Source organism: Agelaius phoeniceus, chromosome 3 (genome assembly GCF_051311805.1).
Source record: "Agelaius phoeniceus isolate bAgePho1 chromosome 3, bAgePho1.hap1, whole genome shotgun sequence".
In the NCBI taxonomy this organism is placed as follows: Eukaryota; Metazoa; Chordata; class Aves; order Passeriformes; family Icteridae; genus Agelaius; species Agelaius phoeniceus.
In genome coordinates, this window is record NC_135267.1 from 29,480,826 (window position 1) to 29,495,603 (window position 14,778).

Consider the following 14,778-nt stretch of genomic DNA (forward strand, 5'->3'; position numbering starts at 1 on the left):
AGAGGAGGTTTAGGTTGGATATCAGTAAAAGGTTCTTCACCCAGAGCGTGGCTGGGCAATGGAACAGGCTCTGCGGGGAAGTGGTCACAACACCAAGCCTCAGGCACATGGTGTGACTCTTGGGCCTGTCTTGTACAGGGCCGGGAACTGTACTCAATGATCCTCGTGGGTCCTTTCCAACTCAGGAAATGTTATGAGAGAAAAGTGCCATTTTCTGTCCACCAGCTGTGAAAAGAGCAATGATTAGACTGGGTGCTTACTGTTTACGCATTAAAATTTAGTTTCTATGAGTCAGATTGAAGGAATTCAAGTTAGTCCTCTTAGCCCTCAACCATTTGAAGGTCTTTCCAAAAGATTTTGTGTTAGCATAGAATAACAATTATCATGGAAATGGAGATAACAAGGTTTTGTTTAATAGTGTGTAATATGTCTTCACAATGTATCTCCCATAAAGGAATGTTTCTTGTCACATTTCCTATATGCTTAGCCAGAAGCTTAAAACTTTCATTTATGGTTTATATCCAATTACTTTTTTTCTAACTTATTTTAGTATTAAAGAGGTGAACATTCATATTTGTTTTTAAATTGTTGTATAAAAGAATTTGTGAGTCTAACCAAATGTATTATTTGGAGTCAAACCAAATGTGTTATTTAAATAATACATTACCTTATATTTTCATGGAATATTCTATTAGGTTTTTTCCTCCATATGAAATAATAATTGCATTAAAAGTCTTGCAGTTTTTTTTTTTTTTTTTTGCCAGGAATAACTCTCTTTTTGTAGAATAATTTTTGCTTCATTTTGACTTTATTAGTCTTGATTTAATAATGAAATTTCGCATGTTAATCCCTGATATCATCTAGGAATACTAGAAGGTACATCAGAAGATGAAAATGTATGTTGGTTTATCTGAAGCATATTGCCTGAAAATCATGTGATTATTGTAACAATGGACAACCAAGGCATGAGACCCCGCTAGCAGGGCTTTAGGAAAGGCAGATTCAAGCTGATCTCCTTTTAGATGACCCCCCTAGTTGATGAGGGAAATGCTGTGGATTTTCTTTGCCTGTAGGCTATTTTTTGGGTTACAAACAAAAGCAACATAGTTCAATATAAACATCACCTAATCTAGTGGTGTAAGTTCCTCTCTACAGTTCATTGTACTAGACTTCCAATTCCAACACAGAAATGAGGTGGCCTGGCTTTCTTTTTTAATACTGAGAAAGTTTAAACAACTAGCTTAGCTTGGATGATGCTTTTTTAGAGGGCTAAAATTTGATTGAGATGCATTCTGCCTTGATGATCACATAGCAATACGTTTAAGTGGATGGAAAGCGTAGTTTTTCTATGTGTTTCTTCCAAAAAAGGAGCATAATAAATCTTGTGCTGAAAACTCAAATCTGACCCAAATGTTGTTTCTAACCACAAAACAGAAGAAAAATTAACTGCATCACATGCAATGGCTGATGCTGTCTGAGAGCTTATTCGGGAATATCTCTAAAAGTTATTATAAAGATAAAATGAATAATTTTGTGGAAAATCACTGACTGCACTATCGTGTCAAGTTGTTTGCAGAAACCTTTTGTATCAAATTACAAAAAGGTGCAATGTCCTGATATATGTGTATAAGCTATATATGTGTATAAGCTGCAACTACTTGCCAATACTGAACTCTAAAATTGCTTGTCTTAGAATTGTTCTTTTATAGAAACTAAGTCCATTTTCGTACTTTATTTTACCTTAAAAAATTAAAGTTTTGTAAATAACTTTTCAAAGAACTCTGAGAGGTACATTTTTAATTTTCTTGGCAATTCATGACTAGACATTATGTGGAATCACAGTTTAATGTTAGTAATTTATGCAAGGAAATTCATGCTTTTGAATTTCTGTGAACCAGCCTCCTCCATCTTTTTATGAATTGGTAGTTCATATGTTCTACCTTGTTATTGTATAATCCAAGAGATAAGAATGTTTTAATATACTTCCAATACTAGCTCTACAATTTTTATATAGTTAAAAATATATACACATACAATATATAGAGAGTTAGAAAAAGAAAATAGATTTCTTACTTCAATAATGAACAATTATCATCAGTTAGTGGTGTCTGGCATCTTTGTATCTTAGTATGTGATACTTCTGAAGCATTATGGCAGTGACTTGCTCCTAAGTATGAGAAAATACAGAATTTTCTGCACTTATGGTCTTTCTAGGTATATTTCACAAATAATGATTGCGTCATTATTTGATTTATAGTAGGCAAATAATTCAGTAATTGGAACAGGTTAGATAACATGTGGGAATGTTTGAAGTAACTGAGTTATTTAATTTTAATAGGTCATAAAGCTTGCTTTTGAAGAGTTTGAACTGGAAAGAGGCTATGATACTCTTACTGTTGGAGATGCTGGGAAAGTTGGTGACACCAGAACAGTGTTGTATGTGTAAGTATACAACTTCAAAAATTTTTCTTGGAAATTTGCTGTCATGTTGTTTCTTCCAGGCCAGGATATATCTACTTAAATTTGCAATTTTAATGTATGGAACTTGATAATTAATGTAAGCTTAAAATTCAGGTACCATCAACGAAGATTTTTCATTACAAAGTTCGCTCCAAATAATTAGTAGCATCTTTATAGGCTTTAACATTAGAGACTAAAAACTGCAACTTGAATTTTTTAAAATAAAAAATAATGCTTCCTTTAAAAAACAGCTACCTTTATGACTGTATTTGTATTCACAAGCAATTTAGGGAATTATAAAAGGTTTGGATTTCAGTGAACAGAAGATACAATTTGTGTAAAAAAAAAGGCATTGATTGATTTAAAATTTCAATATTCAAAATTGGATTTGTATATAAAGTTTTAATGAAAGGACATAGTCCACTTTTCAGTAAATTTAAACATGCTTTGTGGAATAATATAATATAATGTAACATATTGATGGTGTAGGAATTTAGATAAATTTGAAGGAAAATTCCAGACTAGATAGCTACTCTTAATTTACAGCTCTTCAGTAGTGTCTGGACTAATGGAAATAATAGAAACTTGTACAGATTAATTCATCTCATCTACCTTAACCATCTCATTTTTGTTGCATATGCTATTTTTTTCTTACTGCATAATGAGATCTTGTGGTTAACAAGATATTTTGGCTGCCACTTTTAGAGGGTTAAGCTATCATGTGAATCCTGGTCACCAAACACAGACCAAATTTACAAATTTGATAAATTATCAATGACTAAATAAGAGAAATTAGCAGCAATTATGCCATAATAACATTACTGTCTTTATCCAACAGATAAAAATCTGTTGGATAAAGACAATATTGAACACATTTGATAAAAAAAATCCAATGTAGTTTTATATTTTGAGAGTGTTTTAATTCATTAAAATAATATATATAATAAAATAATAAAATAATAAAATAATATAATAAAATATAATAATAATATAATAAAATATATAATAATATAATAAAATAATAAAATAATATTCCTTTACTTAGTTATAGCAAATGAGTGCTCTTAACACCCACACATTTTATTTTAAATAAACTAGAATGCTTTTGTAGGGAGAGATCTGAGGACAATATTTCCATTATATGTATTGGCTTATGAATATAGAGATATATTAATTGTTAATATCTCAACTGTCTTATCAAAGTTCTTAGAAAACTCCTAGTTTAATTTGGCTGAAAAGTATGATGAAGAATTATTGAATTATTTGCTCAATGCTTGTTTTTCTTGGTTTGCAATACCAAGTATCTGCTACTGAGTAAATTGAATTCTATATTCTGAGTATCTGAAAAAGGAAAAAAGAAAAAAAAAAAAGCAGACAAGGAAACTCCCTGTTTCGAAGGCTTGCACATTATACTAACAAGAAAAACATGAACTGGGAATGCGTAATGCGTTTCCATGCCTAAGTTTATTTTTTCTTGTATTTTGCAGACCAGTTGTATAATGCAACAGCCCTTCTGGTGAGGTTGATCTAATTACTTGTAACTATGACAAAAGGGTTTGCATTTTTTTTCTTTTTTGAATTGGGATACATTTTTGCTCATAGAGAGTGCAAAACTCCTTAAGAGTCAAGTATTTAAGTAGGAAATTTGCTATCCTAAACTGTTAGTTGTTTTCTACACTGTGCATACTTCATATGTCAAAACTTGCTAAAATTATGTCAAAATTAAAACTAGGTGTCAATTTTCTTTTTTTTTACCTTTCCATTTGAAGCCATTTAGCCTGTGACTACCTAGTTCACATCTATTTTCCATGACTATGCAAAAAATAAAAATAGAAATTAAAAATATTATTTTCTCATATTAATTGCTATTTAATAAGCAGGACTCCATAATAACATCACCTCCTATAACTTTTTTTAACTTTAATAACATTCTAAAAATTCTGTAGCAGACATCCACTTCTAAATCCATCACTGGCATTTCTAGAACTAGTACAATGGTCCCACTAGAGACACACTTTAATTCTAACCATTTCTTTAATATATTTTTTTGACTAAAATAGCAACTGTTTTATCCATATTAGTCTACAGCCCATCCTGTAGGATAATGGTACAGTGTTGGTCCTACTATCTTTATTGTAAATTGTATGTTTGATGAAAGTGAAATCTATGCAAATAAATTTAGCTGCCTTTTGGGTAGTAAAATTAGCATTACACTGAAAATCATTTGAGAAATGAAATTATTAATAACTGAAATACACTCGAATACAGGAAGGCCCAGGGACAAGTCTCATGATAATTAATAATGAATCTGAATTTCTATTGAGACAATGTTCTTGAAGTTATTAAACACTGGATTGTATCATGTATTATGAAATATGTTATACTTAAACAGCACCACAGATATGTGCCATTTCACTTGCTGTTCAGAAGGGTCTTCTGTAAATGTAAAGTAACATCTCTCATAAAACACTAGGTCCACTTGTAGATATATTATCATAAGAAAGTTCATACCTAAATGTCAGAGTGATTTTCTTATCAAAATTTTTTATTAGTTGGTTGTAATAACATCTGTTATATTTAATGAGCTTTCAGCAGCACCTTGCAGTTTCTTATTCATCCCAGGAGAATGAAGGAGCTTAGAGTGAAGACTTTTCTAGCTAGATTTAATTTCTAAATTTCTCAGGGCATCTTAAAGAAATAATACAGCTTTTCTTACAGTCTTCAAGCTTCTGTTGGCAGACAAAATGCCTGAATTTCTGCAGAAATTATGCAGAATATCACTGTAGAATCCCATGCATTTGATTCTAAAACTTTGTAGATTTTCTGATTTAGTTGCAGATGGTCTGTTCTTGAGATGATTACAGACTGGGAAAAACTTGGATTCAGTTACAGCATGTGTTGATAGACAGATCTGCATTCCCTAAAGATTTGATCTGCTTTATCTTCTATCCTAGCTGAAGGATGTAGTTGTATCTATGGAGGCATTCTCAAGGAATAAAACCAAACAGAAACAACAAAACCCAAACTAAACCAGCAAACAAAACAAAACAAAAAAACAGACAGAAATTACCACCATCAGAAATAACTCTCCATTTTATTGATTTCTGCTTTTGGCTTCTTTTTTATTTTTTTTTGTTGGGGGGGGGGGGGGGGGAGGGAAATTGTTTTCTCCCACTTCCTTCCCTTCCAAAAGTTTTGGCCCTCTTCCTATACACCAAGATGTGAATCTGAGGGAGCGATTGTATTTTGTTTGGTTCATATCTATCATCTATGGATAGACCACTGACATTTTGAAGGAAGGAGGTTCTTCCTATTTGATGAGTTTACCTTTTTCAGTTGTGGCTTTTCTTTTTTCTTTTTTCTCTTTTTCTTTTTCTTTTTCTTTTTCTTTTTCTTTTTCTTTTTCTTTTTCTTTTTCTTTTTCTTTTTCTTTTTCTTTTTCTTTTTCTTTCTTCCTTTTTTTTTGCTTGCATTCTGTAGAGACATTTATATTAATTGCAAGTATTCCATCCTACTCATAAAAACTTAGAATTTTCGGGTTCATCTTATCTGTGTTCAGAAATTATCAGTGTAGGTCTCATACATTAATCACATTACCAAGCATAAAGAGAGCCATTTAAACAGTTGTTAGTTGTCCTGCAATAGGTTTACACATCTAAATAGCCACTGAGAAATTTTTGCAAAAAAGTCGCAAGTTTCCAGTTGTCCTTCAATGTATATGCCATCTTTGTGGTTTTTTTTCTTTGTATATGTATTTCTGCAAGTGTCTCCTATACTACTTTTGTTTGTTACTCACTGTCTGGTGGGGTATTTTCCTTTCCTAAGCTGGTTATATTATCAATTTAAATGAATGTCCCAACTTTATCAACATTCATTATTTTATCAGGAAGAGAATGTTAGGTATTCTGACTATACCTAGCATCACTTTGAAGCTGTACAGCTCCCAATTAATTTAGTAATCAGCTCAGTTTTCAGACAAAGCAGCTGCTTTATTTTCATTCTTACACAGGTCAAACTGAACAACCTAGCTATTTATCATTGTTTCCTGATTTCCTTACTTATCCAAGCTAAGCACTGTTTGTGTGTTTGCATATGCTGAGTTATAATGGATTTTTTTCCTTTCCTTTTCTGCACCTATAGTATCAAAATAATCAAATACTTACTAAGGTCATAACCAGAAATCTTCTAGATCATATTAGAGCAAACTCAGCCATTTTATTGGCAGTTCCAGGTGCTATGTTCAGTAGTAATGAGTAAGCCCATTCTTCTCATATGGGGATTGTGGTTTTAAATTTTATTTTCAATATATCTGAGTGAGAACCCAAATTAATGCAGATATGGGATATGGTCACTTTTTCATAACCTTGATTGAAGACACAGAGAATTCCAATAACTTTTCTCATGCTTCCTCTGTTCTCACCTTGTTTCTGCTCAGCCTCTGCTTTTATTATGTCTTTGCATTTAGATTTTAACAGTATTAACATCTGGTTTACTATATTTAAATAATATGTTTTTGAAATAATCCATACACTGTTTTCTTGAGAAATTCTGCTTCTAGAACATCTTATCTTGGTTTGGCACATCATCAGTTTTACTGATGCCATTTGTTTTGCATGATCAAGACTGAGGGCTGGAAGAAAGAGAATTTTCTGGTTTGTATCTAGTAAAAGTTTAGTTAGTGAGAGTCTACTGCCACTTTTTATGTGTGACTTTCCCACTGCTTTTTGTAAAATTGTATGCCTATTACCTAGATCTGAATGGTTGTTCAGGATTAGAACCTCATTATGCACTTGTTTTTCACTGTTAAGAAGCAATCTTTCCTAATGATTCTTTTTGACAGACAATTATTCTGGTATCAGAATTGTAGATGTATAAGTGACACTACTGACAAGTGCTTAAGTTTTATGATGGGATTCACCAGTTTGCCTCATATGTGTTGTATACTGCACTGTATTTATCTATACAGACTTATCACACATTACTGTGAGAGAAAGAGCAGTTTCCCTGTAATTTGAGAGGTCACTCTGAGTTATTTGAATGGAATAAATGTGATGGTAGTATGTTCTGGACACACAGGCTGTAAGGCATGTAAAGCAATTTTCTTCACTTTTAAAAAGCATGGCAGAATACTGACCCAAACAGGTGAAAACTAATTCATTCAGTCACTCTCATCTCTCACAAGTTAATTACTTAATGGAAACTTTAGGTAGGAACAGCTTTATTAGAAGTGTTTAATTATTGTAGAATGCAGTCATTCAAAATATTATTTTCTATTACTTTGCATTGTTCTATTTCATATAGAATAGTTCATTTTATCAGAAAAACAAGTGATTAGAAGAGGATGTGAATAGCTTAAAACCCAGGGTTTTGTGCTAGTGGTGGTGATAGTAGTAGTACTAGTAATTTATGCATCTACAAATGACTTTGCCATTTATCCTACATACAGACTCACTGGATCTAGTGTTCCTGATCTAATTGTGAGCATGAGCAACCAGATGTGGCTTCATTTACAATCTGATGACAGCATTGGCTCACCAGGATTCAAAGCTGTTTATCAAGGTATGAGCTAAGTTAACTATTTTAAACTTATGTTGTAGCTTACTTCGTTATATCCCAACAAATTAATTTCAAATAGGCATTTAGTCCTTTCACAAACTGAATAGGTTTTATGCTGTCTCTATTGTCAATTAATAGAAAATGACATGAATTTTCAAATATCTACAAATAACTAAAAATATTTGCAAGTAAAAATGAAATTTACTGTTCTAATACTTTTTGCTGGGAGGTCAGTAGGAGCTACAAATTTCTAATATATTTGAAAGGTCCTAAATTTTATATTCTGCTAACCCATTTTACATTGGATACTATTTGGAAAATATTGTTAATATTCTAAGACTTTTTGTGGTCTTAGTTTTTATGAAACTTATTTTCATGCCTCACTAAGAATCTTCACAGACCTCAGTCAAAATTAGTCTTTAATGAAAATAATGGAACAGATATATTGTATATTATTGTGGAAATTAGGAAGTTATATAGAATTGTGGAAATTTAACTAAAGAAATTATCTAAGTTACCCTAGCCTCATTTGTGTTGCTTCTGTCTCAAAGAAATGAGAATCTTTGCAATATAAATATCTTGGGTTGTTAGTTTTTTGGTTTTTTTTTTTTGATGGTGTGAAATTCAGTACCTTCTGAACTTGATTAATTGTATTAAAAAATACCTGCTGATATCTCTTATTATGCATTCATGTATTGAATTTTTCCCTTTTCAATAGGTTGTATAGACCTGCAGCTAAAAAGAGCTCTTTCTTATTAACATCTGGTATCATTTTCTGTTAATTTCCATGTTAATTAGTTCACCTTAAGGATAAGGGAAAACACTTGATACTATTTTCAATAGTACCTTATGGGCACATATGATGAAAATTATTTGATAACAATCTTGTCAAAATTAGTTTTGTACAAAAGATGCCGCAAAATACTGAGAGATTTTCACAGTTCAGAAACTGAAAATAATGAATTAGAAGAGTGGGAGTGCTCCTTAAACATTGTCCATAAACTGAAGTACTCTAAGTGTTTCACTTCATTTCTAGTTACCTTACTGTTTCAATACCAAAACAGGCAAAATAAAGAATGGAAAGTTATGGAGATGTTAACCTCAAGATTAGAAAGCAATACATTTATTGCACTAAGAACATTAAGGCTTGCCTGAGCAGGTTTTTAGAAGTAGGGTCTGTGGCTGTGACATATTCTGAATGTTGAAAGGAACAGGAAGGGGAAATATTCCCCTGTGGTCAGCCAGGAAACATGGTGGTACTTCTCCACACCAATAGTTTTCTACTAGTGATCTCTCCTTTGAGGCAGGTGGTGATGATAGCAGTGATTTGGGTTATACTGCCACCATTATTTTTCCCTAAAAAAACTGTCTTTCTTTGGGACTCACTCAAGCTCACTATTTGTTATTCCCACTCATGGTACTGATTGGAGCATGATAATCAGATCAACTGTTTTACATTCATAGTTTAAATTTCTGTGAGCACATATTGTTGGATAATATTTGAGTGTTTTAATTATTATTATCTACTTCTTTTATGCACCATGTTTTGGTTTTCTTTAATGTGAACTGAAATCAACAAAATAAGGAAAACTGAGGAGAAAGAAGGTGTGATTCTTGTGAGGGTGGCAATCACTTCCCATGAGAATCCTCCATAACAACACTACTGAGATTTGCAAGTCCATGGCCATGAGAATAACCATATGAGAACAAGGACAATTACAGAGGCTTTTGAAACACTGTCATAATTGCTCAAGTGTGATGTACAAGAACTGTGAATGAAAAACCAGGTGCAAGCTTGTAGCCGTTCTATGGCTAAGACATTAAGGAATCTTAAGATATTGTGCCATGCATTAAGCCTGTATAGTTACACAGCTCAAGTATGTTTTATTGCATGAGCACAATCACATACTCTTTATCTAATTACTCTTTATCTTACCCCTTCTTGTCCTTTCTGATTTTATCTTCTGTACTCAAGTAATTTCTAGGGTTTGTGTTTATTTAGAAAATATGTTGTCTTTAAAATTTTCATTTGTGAAATATATTCAGTGGAAATAGTAATTATAAAATGGAGAGAGTGTTGGCAAAAGTTATGTATCTGAAATTTACACTGTTTCCTCAAACCTTCATAAATTCCTCAAAATTATGGACCTTCTCATAACCCTATGAAAAAGTTCAAAATTTTAAATTTTATATGTCAGATGATATATTTTTTTCTGCTATAATTTCCTTCTGGTACTTCTAATGTAAATTAATCTGTTGTAATTTCTGTATTTGTCTAATGATGTTATTTTATTTATGGAGTTCAACCTCTTACTTCTGGGGACTTTCTGCAAACACCTGAAGTATATAATGTGCATTTTGCAGTAGCAATAGCATCTCTTTGATGAAGTATATTGTTATCATTTGGCAGTTGGATTTTGGCTTTCAGTCTTGTTTTCCAACCAGTTATGGGTTATTCTGCGTTTTTTTAGTTTTGCAAGTCAATATCAGAATTCTAAAGTGTGAAATATTTACAAGTTCAAAAATATAGGAAATGTTTTAAGATGAAGGTGAATTATAGATGTTTTTCTCTTTTTCATTTCAATGGTCTCATTAGTTTTATTAGATTCTTCTCATCTTTTATTGTTGATGAAACTTTTAACCATCTGCACTCTCAATACATTTCCTGCTTTAGGCTAAGTATAAAGTTTAAACTTTTATCCTGTCACAACATGCCTAAATAATGTCCTTCCCCTTGTTTAGCAGTCAAAAGAACCTGTCTAAAAATAGAATCTCATTTTAATTGTGAGAAAGTTAATAGATTGTGACATGTAACCTCAAGGACACTATCTTTGTGATTGCAGTTAGCTAAAAAAAAGGCAAACTGCAGTCTTTGATGCCTTATACATGTTCTGTAGACACAAAGTAAAGGACATCCTTATTTGAATCTTTTTTCCCAAAAAGTTGTGAGTTTTGCTCAGTATTGAAACATGATTTCTCACATTCTTGGGATATATTTTACAGCTTAGTACTGAATCTTGACTTTGTATCTATTTTTTTTTTTTATATTACTACTTAAATAATGTCATAGTATATATAGAAAATTCTTACATTAACTGAACTTCGTCTCACTTTAATTATTAAGAAAGGATATTAGTGATGCAGTTAATCTATCTTACATTATTAGCATGTTCACCTAAAAACAGCATGAAATGATGCTTGTAAATGAACTGATATGCATAACAGATTTTATGTATGAATACTAAATTTAAAATGTAAAATCCTATTTACAATTTGCCTATGGGATTAAGGTCAGGATAATGCAGCATGTTACTGTGACAGCAGGCCTTGTAGCAGTATAAAACAGTGGTGTTAGTTTGCAGTAGCAGCCACAAAAAGGACTGATAAGATGAATATGTGCCGGAGTTTGGCTTATTCCACTCATTTTATGGGTGTGCCACATCTATATAAAGGTGCTCTATGGCTGTCAGGATCCAAGGTGGATCGTGCAGCCCACTGATCATTAGGCTGCTTCCATGCTTGTGGTCCTATTGGCTGTACCATACTGACATGAAAGCACATGACAGCTTGAAGTTTTAGGTGGGAATATTTTATGACTTTATTATGCTTGAGATGTTTCTCCCATTCAACCCTGTGAACCTGTAATTCTGATAAAAATATTTAATCTTTTGACTTCCAGATTTTATGACAACAAGTATAACATCTGTTTTATAACCAGTTTAGAATTTATTTTTTATTCCTGACTTTACATGGTAAGCAATTAAGTTATTTCACTAGCCAATCCTTTAGTTCATAACAGTGTTATAAAATAAATCTGGTGACTTAGTGATATAATTCTAGCATTTTATGTAATTTGAAGTTATTAACAATTCTTGGAGATGTCAGGAAGTATATCAGCTCCTGCAAGCAGCTGAAAATGTCAGACTTACAACCTTTATTTGTATTGATGTTCAACTGAGCAGTTAAGCTTGTAAGCTCTTCATTGTGATTGTTTGGAAGAAGATTCTTCTTTCCACTTGAGACTAGTAGAAAAATACTTTCAAAAACATATTTCAGTTGGTCAGATAAATGTCAGTTATCTTTTTGCATACAATTAATTTATATAGCCATGTAAAGTATTAGTAAACCTTAAATCAGTACAGTGTTTTACAAAAAAATAACGACCTTATAAATGTTATTACACTACCAATTTTGATATAAAACTTTGTTACTGCTTAGAGGTTTAATAAAACCTGTGCTGAAAAAATAAATGGAATTAAGACTTTCACGATTGGACATGTACACAGGGAAATTATTATTTACAGTGTAATGCTTGGAAAGTAAACAGATATAAGTAATTCAGTGAAAACTCTGAGTTTCTTTTGCTTTAACCTTTTCTTTCTTTCATAAATTTAACATATATTAAGTTTTATTCTTGTATTAGGTTTGTATGTATTATACTTTAGAACATTATTCAAATGTGTCTTTTTTGAGTACAGGCAATAAATATGTTTCATGTGAATATTTTTATTTATTAAAGCTACTTGGTTCTGTGAAGAACTGTCAGAGTTCCATCATAATACTGAATGAACAGTTTGTAGTGATACAAAGGGCAGGTTAGTTTTTTTGGATGGGCAAATGTCAGTCACTTAATTTCTGCCACAGTGTATTATCAATCATTTTCAGAAGCTTTCCTATGTTTTTGTCTGACCTTTTTAGAGTATACTGTTCAGATAAGCCTAGAACAGGCATTTCTCCTTTACATCATACCTGAATTTTCTTTCAATAAATAAATAGTACCACCAGTAGGTTACTAATAGAGTGAAAAGAGGCACACTTAGTTACTGAAAATTACTGCAGCAGTTTCAAAGAAATTTTTAATAGTGGGAATATGTTTGCATGAGTTTTGTATAATATTTTGGGTGGCAGAGAGGACACACTGTTCATCTAGAAAATACACATGAGCCTAAGGAACATAATATAATAGTGATATGCTTTATCTTGTTGAATGTTTTGCATATTTATATATTAGCAGACTGTAGTGGATAAGACCAAATTTCTGTCTCTGCCACAATCCTTTACTAAACAATCCCAAACAGAAGCTCAGTGAAGAGAATAAATAGGAGTAAGCATGTAGCACCCTATAACTCATTCTCCCTCCTACATTAACAAAATAAAAAAACAAGAATGGCTAGATTGATTACAAATTTGTTAATAATTTTTCCTTTTAAATTTTTATATTAATTGTGTAACTCTGCTTCTTATGTCCTATTTTTATTAGAGGACTTTTCAGATCTTGATATCATTATGCTGAACTGTGCTCCATAGAAATACAATCAGTGTCTGTTACTCATCTCAGTCAGCTTAAAGATTGACATTGATTTGTTCAGTTATGCTGTTTAACAATGTATTAGCCTCTTTTGCTATAGCCTTTAATACAATGCATCCTATTGTGCCAATCATGGACATTGTCAATATGCTGCATAAGAAGATGCATGGTAAAGGAATTAAGGAATATCTTTATTCATGTGTCCATTGTTTAAAATTCAGAATTTAAAAAGTAAAATACCCTAAAACTCTTGGAACTTTCCGCATTTACAATTTGATTAGGTACAGCCAACATACAGCACGTGTGTCCTTTCTTAGTTATATGACATGACTGGAGCTGGAAAGCTGCTGCCTCCCTTCCCCTCCAGACTGCAGCTGACTGATGACACATACCTGTATTTATATCTTTTCAGCTATTGATTTAACAGATTAAGTTTAAACCCTTTGTTTGCTTCTCTTCATAAATTATTAAACGTTGAAACAATAATGTGTCTCTGAATAAGAGAGAATTCTTATGTTTTAACTCAGCCAGTGAAGACCATTCTGTTGGTCAAACTTGTTTGGAAAGAAGTTTCAGATAATAATTAAACACATTCTGTGTAGAAAACAGATCAGATATTTTTATAGATTTATTGTTTCATATTTTTTTATTCAATGTTCATTGTTCATTATGTTTGACCTTAACATGAATGTTATTCCCAGACTTTAAACTTTCAACTAAGTTTTAGCATGGCTTTTAAAAAGCATTATTAACATTTGATGATTTTTTCAAAGACTAGGAACAAATTGTAAAAATAAAACTAGCATAGAATAGGATTCTTGTATCATATATTTGAGCGATAAATATAGGTAACTGATCTTTTGGAGACTTTTTTGTTTCTTGTTTTACTTCTGACAGGTCTTTCTTTGTACTTTTTTCCTTCTACTGAAAGCAAACAAGAATTGGAACTGAACAGTTTAATCTAAGTGTTTGAAACATAAATCCCAGTCTTTGTTTCTTAGCAGATACAGCTAAATTTGAATGTTTGATCAACAATTTAATAATTTTAGGTAAACAGAAATAGGTGTTTTACCAGTTAAAACTTTCTCTAATTTTTTGATATAGAAAACATTGCAGTGTATGCACCATGAACTTAGCTGTCCACTGATGTTGCTTAAGAACACAGTCCTTTCACTCTTTAGGCCAAAAGAATTCTCTTTTAGTAATTTGCCTTATTTAATTCATAAAGTGGTGACATAATCAGAATTTCCTGTTAATATGTACAACTGAGATTGTTTGGAATTCATAAGCACCTTCCATTCATTTATAAAGTTCCTGTAAATAATGGTCAGACAGAAAGATGCATCATTACTAAACAGCAATGGATAGCATGTTATGTTTTTTTTCTTTTGAATAAGAATACTTATAGAGCATTTTATTTTTCTGCCAGTTTTCTGTACTTTTTTACTACAAGG

At 31.8% G+C, this 14,778-nt stretch overlaps 1 protein-coding gene across 2 annotated transcripts in view; it reads left to right on the forward strand.

Annotated features, from left to right (window-relative positions):
- Nucleotides 1–14,778, forward strand: part of CSMD1 (CUB and Sushi multiple domains 1) — a 1,075,408-nt gene that overhangs the window by 791,032 nt on the left and 269,598 nt on the right. For both annotated transcript variants that reach the window (XM_054629077.2, XM_077174973.1), the window contains exons 11-12: nucleotides 2,339–2,442; nucleotides 7,907–8,019. In XM_054629077.2, coding sequence (XP_054485052.2) covers nucleotides 2,339–2,442; nucleotides 7,907–8,019 — 217 coding nt within the window. The remainder of the gene's footprint in view (nucleotides 1–2,338; nucleotides 2,443–7,906; nucleotides 8,020–14,778) is intronic.